The 12,239-nt window shown below is 41.2% G+C and overlaps 1 protein-coding gene across 4 annotated transcripts in view; it reads left to right on the top strand.

Annotated features, from left to right (window-relative positions):
* Positions 1–12,239, top strand: part of ttll7 (tubulin tyrosine ligase-like family, member 7) — an 82,183-nt gene that overhangs the window by 13,478 nt on the left and 56,466 nt on the right. For all 4 annotated transcript variants that reach the window (XM_085382098.1, XM_085382099.1, XM_085382100.1 and 1 more), the window contains exons 4-8: positions 1,587–1,708; positions 4,247–4,314; positions 4,568–4,726; positions 8,316–8,532; positions 10,207–10,371. In XM_085382098.1, the coding sequence (XP_085238224.1) occupies positions 1,587–1,708; positions 4,247–4,314; positions 4,568–4,726; positions 8,316–8,532; positions 10,207–10,371 (731 nt within the window). The remainder of the gene's footprint in view (positions 1–1,586; positions 1,709–4,246; positions 4,315–4,567; positions 4,727–8,315; positions 8,533–10,206; positions 10,372–12,239) is intronic.

Genomic DNA, 12,239 nt, shown 5'->3' with positions numbered 1-12,239 from the left:
GCATTTGAAATTTTTTGACAATAGAAAAAAAATGAGTAAAATAAACATACAAGCCACTGTCTGGTGTCGGGAAAGATGAAATCTTCTCTCACCATGACTGAGGAGCTCGTAAAAGATTCCACTACAGCGCGTTTAACGCAGAGTCTCCGAAATTCAAGCGTCTGAATCTTTATTTTGATTCATTCCTTGTGAAAATTTCATTTGTGAGTGAGACCAGCAACTCGTGTGGTAGAATTAATGTTCTCTGACAAGGTGAATTTCTATTAATCTCGGAAACAGCCCTCAGTACGGCTTACTCTGTCTGTCAAAACCCCACAAAATCCAATCACAGTGTTTTCACAACAATAAAATCTAATTTGCTGCGTTGGATTGTTTTTAAAGATACCACCTTTATTTAATAGCTTCAGTTAAAACTAAAAGAGTTGCAGTCCAGCAAAACACTTCTCAAAGAGACAGCTTGGCTTCATATACATGCATAAATCTTTGTTGAGGTAATATAACTTAGAGGTGAGCTTTTTTAGATTGGCTGAAATAGCATTGTAAGCATTCCTCCCATGTTCAATATACTATGTGGCAGCAGGGCTCTCAGGGGTGAACTACAACCTATGAAACTAAAGAGTCAGCAGCAGAAAGTTGGATGCTGCAGGGATCTTGCAGGTAGATGGAAGTCCAGCTGTGAGTCAGTCAGCTAGCTGTGACGAGACCCTCACAGTGGCCATTCTGAGAGTAGAGCAGAGCTATTTTGGAGGGAAATTAACACTAAGGGCCAGATAGATGGCTCATTTTTGCTGTTACCTTTTTTTGCAGCTGTCTTTTTCTGTTTCAGAATTGATAGCATTACGAGAAAAGGTTAAAGGTTAGGGAGTATGTGGTTGGAAATCTGCTTTACACACACTGAGAAGGGAATGCCGACTCTACCCTGAGGATGTCGATTTAGTAAGATGTGTAAGAAAGGCCGATTAAATCTTTTTTTTGGACTCAAAGCCCTGCTAGTAACTGCAAGCATAGGCCTGCTGTGATGTAAACCCTTCCTGTTCCAGTTAGCAAAACACTGTGAGCCTCTACCTACGTTAACAGATGGATGAAGTCACATCGGAAACACGCAACATTAGGCAAGCCTTCTCCAGGTTTGTGGAGGCTTTCAAGAAATTAATTAATACCTTGTTTCGTTAGGGCATATGAATTTTTCATTACTCGCTGAATAATGAATAGTTTTTGGATTAATGTACAAATGGGCTTGCCACCTATCTCTCATACTATGGGGTTTCCAGTGGGATTTGAATGCATTACAGACAATTAATTTATCTTTTTGAAGAGAGGCATTACGATTGGCTGCTCTGCAACCATGCCATGAATGGTAAATATTGCTGTGAGCTTTTTGCAGAAATAATTGATTTGTGGGTCCAGGTCATTTCTTATTCTTATTCTGCATCAATATCATTGAGTTGTTTTGCCGTCGTGGATATGTATAGTCAATCCTCTGGGGGTGTTTTCCTAAAATCAAAGTGTATGTAAAGCTTATTTAAGTGACTGCATGTCTCACTCTATTAATGGAATACAATCTAATGAGAGTGTTTCCCTCACAGTTCGTATAGTCATCAATGAAATGGACTTCATCAAGACCCGTGATGATGATGAGACTGCCAACCTCATCTGGAACGACTCAGCTGTGCAGCATGAGAAAATCGCTGAGCTCAGGAATTATCAGGTATACATGGTTACCATGTTAAGTCAGTACACCTTTGTTAGTGGTTCAATAGCCTAGAGCGGCGGTCCCCAACCCCCGGGGCCTCGGACCGGTCCGTGAGTCGTTTGGTACCGGGCCGCGAGAGTTGAGGCTCAGGTGTGAAATGTCTGGTTTTCAGGGTTTTTATCGGTTTTCAGCGTTATTTTGTTATCGTTTTTATCGTTAACTCGGTTTTACTGGGTCTTTTCACGTGTGTTATGAATAAATCTTTTTTTTCGGTACCGGTACTGGTTTTATTTTGTTGTATTTATCCGCGACACCTTAAAGGCCGGTCCGTGAAAATATTGTCGGGCATAAAAGGTGGCGCAAAAAAGGTTGGGGACCGCTGATCTAGAGGTTATAGAGGAGAGCTCTCTGGATAAGGGTTCAATTCCTCTGCTGACCAGGAAAATATGGCTCTTAATCTTTGGAGCTCAAGAATATGGACCGAGACGTCTGAAAAAGATTATTATTTGAGTAGGAAAGGTGAGATTTTACCTTCCTCAAGAGTTTAATTAGAAGAATGTGAAAGATGCCTCTGATTGAAATGCACTGTCAGTAAAAACAAGATTTAGATGCTGTAATAACCATGCTGCTTATAACTGATTTTTCTATTAAAACTCTACTTTTTAAGATGCCATAGATGGTTTCTTACATAGTCAGAACAAACTATTAAATGAAATGTGAATAAATCTTAGCTACCAGAGGTTTGCCAAGAATTAAAGATAGAATTTCAAAAAAAGGTCATTCGTGTGTGTGTGAAGAAAAGGAGGGTTCGCTGCTTTATTATCCTTCGGTTGTGTAAACCACAACATGTCAAATTTATAGCGTGTAAACCTGCTGACGTTTAGCTTTTGATCAAATAAATGAACACAGGAAGCATCATATGTAAACTTTAGGAAACAGCTGTTTCCATGAAGATCGTGACTGGGATTGCTGAACCTGATGAACCCAAGTGTTTCTGTACAATGTGGTCAATCCCACCCAGGGTCTCTTTGCAGTACCAGTCTGCCTTATTTCTGTCTACCACCAAATGACAACTATTAAACTGTGAGTATATTTAAAAAAGAAAGGAGGTGAGAACAGATGGGAAGGAGGCGGTATTTGGAGAATTTTGCTGGAAGACAACTGAATGAGAGCATTCACTTACAATAATAAAAATTAAATAACAATTAAATAAGTCATAATAGGAACAATTTAATAAAATATAACTGAACAAAAGGAAAAGTGATAAGCTGGCAGAAGACAGAGTCTGGCTTCTTGGCCTCCTTAAACCATCAGAGGAGTGAGAGCAAATAGTAAGGCGGGGTGAGCCCAATGAGAGCAAACATCTTCCACAGAGACGGGAAGATTGACGGGTAAACTGACAAGTTGTGAGCAGCAGGGGATGTTTGGGCGGGTTTCAGACGTCACCTGTGAAGTTGATAAGAAGGCCCTGAACAACAAGAGTTGTTCTGAGTTCTCCATGCTGGTCTGAGAGTGATCTTACCTCTGTTTGACCCCCCCCGCCCTGCTGAGTGAACTTGGCTGATCCCGGTCAGCTCTGAGCATTAGCTATCCATCTTCTCGAGCGCTTATTTGATTAGACTGGGCACTAATGATCGATTAAATCACAGGCTAGTCAGGAATAGTATGGCTTGTTAGGAAAGGGGCAGCAAGAGTTCAGCTAAGTAGATTGAATATTACAAATAGTGTAACAGCTTAACATGTTGTAACGTGGCTAATGTTTCACGTAGAACTGGTGATGTCAGGTTTTTTCTTTTTTTTAAGTGCTCCCTCACGCTGCCGTGGTGCTTCATGAGATAATTTTTCAGAAGAAAAGTAGAAGTCCCTCAACAATTGGTTTTGATTTCCCCTCACGAGTCACGTCGTCTCGCAGCATTGGCATAATTGTGCAATCTCTTCCGAATCCCTAATTACGTCTGTCTCGTTTGGATAATAATCACGCATTCCCTTTACCCTCTGCATCCTTGTTTTTTTTTCCCTTTTCCCCCTCCCTTCTCCTACTCTTTCTCCCTCTTTTAATTTTTCCTTTTTTCCTTTTAGTGATGTACTGTGAGAGTTTGCTGTCAAGTTTCACTTCATATGAGCCTAATTAACGCCCCTGTTCAGGCTCATTTGGTCAAAGAATACAGAAAACCCAGAGTTTCTCCTATACCCCCACCTCCCTTTCGGCACATTCAAAGCAATTCATTCAACTGTCACTGCAGGAGCTTGCGATGCAGAACCAATTACCTTGGCCCCTCTGAGTTGAGATTGATCTTTTTTTTTCCTCGCCTCTTCCCTCCCCAACCTTTAAAGTATAAAAAAAAAAAACCCATGGTAAACTAAATAAAGGTTAAGAAAGGTCTCAGCGTCACCTTTTTGTTTTGAGTCCGTAATTGGGCATAAATGTCAGAACATTGTAAGCTCACTTCAGGTTGCTGCCTTTAATGTGCTCATTTTTATGAAGGGGTGGGGGTGAAATTGAGTGGCGTAATGGCCCTAACAACATTATTATGTCTGCTTGTCCCGTCGCAGAGAATTAACCATTTCCCTGGGATGGGCGAAATCTGCCGAAAAGACTGCCTAGCAAGAAACATGGCCAAGTAAGTTTTTTGTTCCTCTCTTACAACACCGGCTAAATTAGAAGACGAGTTGAGTTGCAGATGTGCGTGAAAGCCTGCATGCGCTACAAGGTACAACAGGGTGTCTGCAGCACTGCACACTTAGGAGACAAACAAGTAGACACTGCAGTGAAAGCACAACCGCACCTTTAAAAACTACAAGTGGCTGACTCTAGATAGTTATAAAAGGAGAGAATAAAACACATTTATGTTACTCTCTTTTTTATCTCTCCAGAATGATCAAGTGCCAGCCTCAAGAGTACAGCTTCATACCCAAAACCTGGATCTTCCCTGCTGAGTACACTCAGTTCCAGAACTACGTCAAAGAGCTACGCAGGAAACGCAAGCAGAAGACCTTTATAGTCAAACCTGCCAACGGAGCCATGGGCCACGGGTAGGTCAGAGGCTAGCGAGCGCGCTGGTGCAATCTGTACGCATCCAGAGGAAAGCGGAGCGAGCAGAAGGAGAGAGTAGCTGAAGGAGATGATAAGTAAGTGGGTGAAGGAGGAAATTAGCGCTAGAGCAAATGGAGGACAAGCACAACAAAACAAGGCAATAAGAGGTTTGTGACCCTGACATGGGTGTCTGTGGAAATAGCATTATAGCTGGGACCAGATTGAGTATTTGAGCTGAGAGGGTGTGGTGAATCTCATTGTGGGCTTCATTGTCCTCGATGGTCACACTCTCCATAAATCAGAGGTTATCGCCGCCATTGGAGGACACACACACATGCACACATGGTTTCTGGCAGTTACTGTAGTTCCCCCCCTGAAGGTCTCTGCATGTGATTATTGGAGTCCTTTATGAGGCACCATCAGCAGAGACCAGTCAGATTAGAAAATGGACAACGATGGCTGCTGCAGGGGACTCCGTCTCTCAATAGCATCGCTTTATCAGAAGATGAGCCGGCTGTGGCACCTGAATGCATATTTCATACTTTGCGGTCCCATGGGCTGAGTGCCTATCTCATGCTTGTGATGTCATGCGCCCGTTGTATGTTTTGACTACAGGAGGGTTGAAACATGAAGAGACCAAATGCAAGCACAGAGACTTGGATTTTTTTTAAATGTATGAGGTACACGTGTGCACTGTAAGAGACAAAACCCCGGCAAGCAACACAACTGACCTAGTTTGAACTGTTTAGCTTTTGTTGATGAGCAACTTGAGTAACTTTCAAAGATGTAACCAGTGATGTTTTTGGCATTATATTGAGAGGTGTGCCTAAAGGAGGAGGCAGACAAAAATTATGCAAAACAGTGTGCGTTCGATAGATCCTGAGGAGGTCCAGGGGGTGGAGGGGCACAGCGCTCTGATGATGCACCTCATTCTTTTTTTGCTATTTAATATCAAAGAGAAAAAGGTAAATATCCTAAATTGTATTTCATATTCTGACATGAAGCAGGCAGTCAGGGTCGATTTAAGCTGTGTGGTGCTCACAGTCACATAGCCAAGCGGAAAGGAAGTGAAGTGGTTTCGGTTTTAAATATTCAGGCCAGGCTGGTTTTTGTAGCTAATACAGTTTTATAGGATAGAAAAATAAATAAATGAATAGATGGAATATTTTTAGAGGCTAAAATATGGGAAAATAATCTGGTTTGAATGTTGCACCATTTCTATCTCAAGCTCTGTAGAATATGTTGAAATTTCTGAAAATCCCAGATATTTATTTAATATTCTTTCTGACTTATTATTCTTTGAAAATATGATCCCTGAAGTGTGTGTATGAAGAAATCCTTTGGAGTGCCATCATCACTGGCGCCAATAGGTGGGGATATTGAAGTACAAATAACTCAGCGTGCTTCACCTCTCCCTCTAATTCTCTTTGAATTTGTCCTTTCTGGTATAATGTGCGCATTACTTATAACTCCATGCTGCACTAAGCCCTTATTTATTAAAGAATAAAAGGCAGCAAAGGCTGAATTATTGCAATACATTAAGAATATGAAAGATGATGAGTTTAGCTCGACCACTCAACGGCAGGCGGCTCACAAGATTAGATTTTTCTCTTTTTTTTCTCCTTTTTTTTTTGCATGGTGTGACGCGGCAGGAAATTAAGTTATATCTACCCCCTGTAATTTATTTTTCCGTCAACCAACTAAATGAAGTTATTGTTTGTGTCTGAAGCCCAGCTTGTTATAAGGGAAACAAAATAAAAGCGCGTGCAGAGCTTAAAAAGGCGAGATCCCCTCCAGTGCCAAATTAAATAGGCAGGGGAGAGTGGGCCGTGATTATCTGACACCCTGGCTCATCAATCATGTCGTCTCCTCTGCTACTTCCACTCGACTAACTAACACTGTTAACCCTGTCTTCATCATTCAGCTTTCTGTCTGCCTGTTTGGAAAGCCCCTCACATCGTCCATGAAATCCCCCCTCCACATAAAAACTGAAAAAACTTTGAGTGCTGCAATAAGCAGGCAGGTAAAACGCTCGTCTGTAGTAGAGAAGTCGCCGCTAATTGATAAACCCAAAGTAACAGCGACATTATACTCGAGTAGATCTACAAGTAATGAATTTTTTTTAATCAAGCTTAGCTAAGACCTTATTTGATCATAACCTGAAAAACTAAACCTTAGTAACCCCCCCCCTTTGAGGCTTATCAACAACAGTGCAGTGTTCTGGTAAGCTAGGAGTTGATGAAGTTGACTGAGCACCTAAACTAAATAAGAATATATTCTGATTACCTGGGGCCTAATAATTTTTGACCTCTAATTTCTGACCTAACTCTTGAATAGTTAAATTACTTTTGTGTGTGTTTGTTTTGGAGCAATCAGTTCTCCACATTTTAGCCCTGTGTTGCGTTTATGTGTGCAGTGTTCCTGCTCGCTTGCGTATAATGGAGCCTTCCTGGCTGTGCACGTAATCAGATTAGCCCGAGTCTGCTTTAACTATGAGTGATGGTGATATAGGTCAGTCGCTTTGTGCGCGCATAGTGGAAGATCGTTTAAAAATGACCCCTCACCTGCACTGCACACGTATGTACACCACACACATTCAGACAGACGCACACTGTTGCGAATGTCGTCCCCTCACACATACAACCACGTGGACGTACACAAACTAATAAAACACATCTTAAGTCCAGCCGGCAACAGTCTGCTCTTCATAAGAACTGAGTGCCAGTGACATGAGACCAAAGCAAATGAATTAGAGTGGAGGTTAAAACGGAGCGCACTGTCTGCTGCTATTAACCTGCGCATGGCTAAATGACCCTATTAGAACATGTGATGCACTGTGCCATTTAGACTGAATGGAGTTTGGCTACAGAAAATCACAATAATCTCCAGATGCTGGCCGGCTATGGCCCAGACAAACCATTATTTGCGCTGTACCTGTCTGCTTCATGCGCAATCATTTCTCAAACCGTTCTGTTTAGATGGCAAGTTAATGAATAGAGTAACAGCATTTTTGGATGGTCGAATGCGTCGTAGCGCCAGACAGCTCGTCCTGTTCAAACTAGACTGGACTCATTTTTACATATTTTCACTGAAGGCTGTGGAGGCTCACTGAATACCATCAGGGCATGACTCTGACCCTCTCAGCTATTAATGCTAAATGCCTTTATTATAAAAGTATTTCTAATCATTTTGTGCTCAGTAAGGACATACTGTTATCTTCTCCTTCCAACTACATCTATTGATTAGTAGGCTAAAGCTATTCTTGGCATGCGAAGATTGAAAGTACCACTAGTATTGGCATCTGCAGCAAGCCAGACATATATCTCCAACTTTTCCAGATGACTTTGAAATGAAATATTGTGTTGAGACACATAAAATCTGTATCTTGTTTGCCCCCCTCCTTTTTTTTCCCTTCAACATGTATATAAGACAGTGCCAATGTCATCAGTCATGTTCATGGTCTCTGCTGTGCTCCCATCTATCATTTTTTTAATTATCTTTTTTGTCTTTACTATGCCATATTTTATTATGCTGCTGACGACACCATAATTTCCCCCCCGAGGATTAATAAAGTTTCTCTCGATCCAGGATCTCACTTATCCGTAACTGTGAGAAGCTGCCAGCGCAGGAGCACTTTATCGTTCAGGAGTACCTAGACAAGCCCTTTCTGATGGAGGGCTACAAGTTTGACCTGCGGATCTACATCCTCGTCACTTCCTGCGACCCTCTCCGCATTTTCCTTTACAACGACGGCCTCGTTCGTATGGGCACAGAGAAGTACCATGCACCCAGCGAAGCCAACCTGGTGAGTGACAAATAATGAAGCTACTATTATGCAGGTATTCACACACACCTGCGCCTTTTTCTTGAGTTTGATAAAAGTGCATGGCACTGTGGTGCATTTATATTACTGAAAACAATACATATATAGTGCTCAGCGTGTTATAAATTCAGTAATGCACTGCTAACATTTTATTTATTATGCACTTCCATGACCTGCAGCCATAGCCTCGTGCAACTCAGCACAATCAGATTAAAAACAGATGAAACAAAGGTTGGAAGCAGTGTTGTCTTTACATAAGAACATGCATGCACACATATAAATAGTCCACAATTGGCAATAACTGATATTGTTCACATACACACACGCACACACACGGACGCAAAATATGCAGACATACTGTATGCACACAAATGCCCACATGCCAGATGTCTCCTGTAACATCAAGCCGCTCGTGTTTGCCTTGAGGTTCTGCACCTGCTGAAGCACAGTCTGTTGCTGATGATGGGATACATACGCACATACACACACGTGCACGCACGCAGACACGCACTCAGTGAGTTCAGAGGACATTATGGTGGCTTACACTCATTCCTGTAGGTTTGCTCTAGTCTTAACCATTACTGCTATTTGCCGAGCCCTAACCGCTGCCCTGGCCTTAACCTAACCTTACCCCGTCTTTAAAACTTGTCTTCACCTTAAATTTAATGATTTACGTTACGGGTGCTTGCTTTTTGTCCTCATAAGAAAGGCACGGCCTCATAATGTGTGTAAATAGATTTACATGAGTAATGCCTGTATCACCGCTTCCTATCAAGCACGGTACTTATCTAAAATATGAGCACGCACGCACGTGCACGCATAGACATGCAGGACCTCTCCCATGACATGAAGCGTGCGTTGTGTTAGTCTGTGACATATGATGGAGTGAGTCATGCCATGGAGATGGATGTTTAATCCCACAGAGAGTGGCTTCCAGACAGCCATCAGGTGCTGGAGTGGCCTGCGGTCACAGCGGTTATTACCTTGTAGGCTAAGGACAAGGATGTATTGTCTTCAGGTGTAAGGGATGGTGTTTAAAGAGAGGGATACAAAAAGTTAAAGACAACCATCCAATAAAACATTTTAACCATACACTATTGGGCACTATAACTCAGATTTATATTCTTAAGATTTTGCAGGTCTGTGATTGTAAGATTGAGCTATTGGCTTGATTTCCACTTATTCTCATGAGAATAAGTGGAAATCACCCAAGGAGCGTTTCTGAAATACATCACTGATAATCTCCCAGTTCACACAGTGATATATTCTTTATTTCTTTTACTATAACACTCATTCCACCATCTCAAGTTGCCAAGGGACTAGCATGCAATATTTTTACTTCAGTCTTATTTACCTACTTTACTTTTAGAGAAAATGTTTTGCACCATATTGTGAGCTGGTGCTCTGTAGTATAAATTCACGAACACTCTTGAACAGGTTGTTAGAGCTTGTAAAAAGAAGTTTTATTGTTATTCACTCCAAACGCTGGATCCCGCAGTCACATTTAGTCGAATTATCATCAGATATACTGCATTCTTCCATATAAATGAAAAGGGCAAAGCTTGTTTTGAGCATATTTATTTATATCAGGCTACTTATGTAAAAGAGACACGTGTAATGCAAAAAGCCTCTTATTGTTCCCTTTTCTTTCCACAGAGCCAGCTCTACATGCATCTGACCAACTACTCGGTCAACAAACACAACGAGAACTTTGAGCGAGATGAGACGGTGGACAAAGGCAGCAAGAGGTCCATCAGCTGGTTCACCGAGTTCCTCCGCACCAATGACTATGATGTGGCCAAATTCTGGGGCGACGTCTCTGTACGTGGGCAGTCCACCCAAAACACGTGCAAACACAGATACAGTTACACTCAGACGCGCTGCGCCTGACGTCCACTTCCAAAAGCAAGGATGTAGAGTATGATAACAAAACACTCCACAAATGCAAACAGTGAATGACTTCATCCTCAGAAGTAATCTGTACGCAGGCTGTCACATATATATGTGTGTGTATACACACACATGCTGCTCCTGCTAACAACACCCATTGCACGCAATGCACAAGTGGACGAGCTACAGCTTGATATGATTTGTTATGACAGTGATTCTGTGAGCTTGTTTAACTCCAGGAAGAGCTCAGTGGAAACATCATTCCTGGAGGGTGAGCTCTCCCGATTTGGCATTGCTCCCTGCTCATCCAAACACTTTAACCTTGTTCATTTTCTTTCATCATTGTCTGTTTGTAAAATTCCTTCACCTTCTCATTGATTTTTCTTTTTTTCCTTCTTTTTTAAATTTGTACATCCATCCATGCCGGTCATGCGCCTTTTTATCTTTCTGTTTCTACTCTTTTAGTTGCTCCTTTCTGTTTGACCCATTTTTTTTAGGTTCTCTTCATGCGCTCAGTATTCAGTATTATTTTCTCTTTTATCCCTGACCTTGAGTCTTTGTCCTGCTGTCCATAATCATTTGAGTTGTGTGGTCCCTCAGTACTTGTTCCCTGCTTTACGGCCTGCTCTCATGCTACCACCACTCAAAACCAAAATGAAATCCCTTTGGTTATTATTCTGTACTCAAGGAAAGCTTTTCTCTCTTCTCCTTACTGCCTCTTTTTTTAATTTTAATGTTTCTTCATGTTCATGTGGCATGCGCATTACTTGCTGGGAAAATGTGTTGTTTAGATAACATTTTCTTTTCTCCCCTCTTTATTCCCGTCTCATATCCACATTGTGTGATGTGTCCATGTGCTGCATTTGGTGAAGGAACTAACATTTCCTTTCCTGTATTTTACTTAGTTTTCTTGTTTTTCTTGGTTGTTTTCTGTCCTTTAGTAACACTGCGTGTCACCTCCTGACTCAGCCAGAACGTCCACCTCTCGTCTTGCTCTCTGTGTTGTTTTCTCTTTTCTTTCTCTTTTTCTCTGAGCTTTCTTCAGAAGTTGCACCACTTTGGTGTTAGTGCTGTACATTTGCACTCACACACTGTGCTTTGTTTCAACTCTGTATTTATGCTCTCTGCGCCCTCTCCCCTCTTCTTCTCTTTTCATCTCTCCTCTTACATTTTGTTACCATGCAGACCTTAGCAGGCTGCCCCGACTCTTCCTGCCAGTGTTCATGGTCAGGCAGTCAGAGAGTGTTTGCCAAAAGATTTGTCTGTACAGGTTAAGAATATTGTACATATATACATACATATATACATATATACATATATATGTATATATGTATGTGTATATACACATATATATATGTATATACACATACACATATATATATATATATACACATATATACTAGGGGTGCAACGATACACAAAATTCACGGTTCGGTTCCATACTTTGGTGTCACAGTTCGATATTTTTTCGATACAAAAAAATGTTCATGCCTTTTTAATTTGTCATTTATTAAAATTATAGATATATATTTTAACTCAAAAGTACAGTTTTTAAATTTAATGTTGCTGAAACAACAAAGTAATAAAATAATAAATCTATCTGATCATCTTTGGAAAAGAGAGTTTATTACAGAGAAATGTCTCTTTCCAAAATAAAAGCTATACTATACGCTTCTTCTGGGCTATATTCTCAGCAGCACATTAAACATATCAGGTCCCCATAAGGAGAATCATGTGCTAACAGCTGTCTAAATGACTCGGGTAAAGTTAGTAGCATGCTGCTTGTTGTTTTTGTCTGC

Source organism: Rhamphochromis longiceps, linkage group LG15 (assembly GCF_057381845.1).
Source record: "Rhamphochromis longiceps isolate RC_006_pf linkage group LG15, R_longiceps_female_GT1.1, whole genome shotgun sequence".
Classification (NCBI taxonomy): domain Eukaryota; kingdom Metazoa; phylum Chordata; class Actinopteri; order Cichliformes; family Cichlidae; genus Rhamphochromis; species Rhamphochromis longiceps.
The sequence above is the reverse complement of the archived record's forward strand: the minus strand, read 5'-3'. Positions and strand labels throughout refer to the sequence as shown.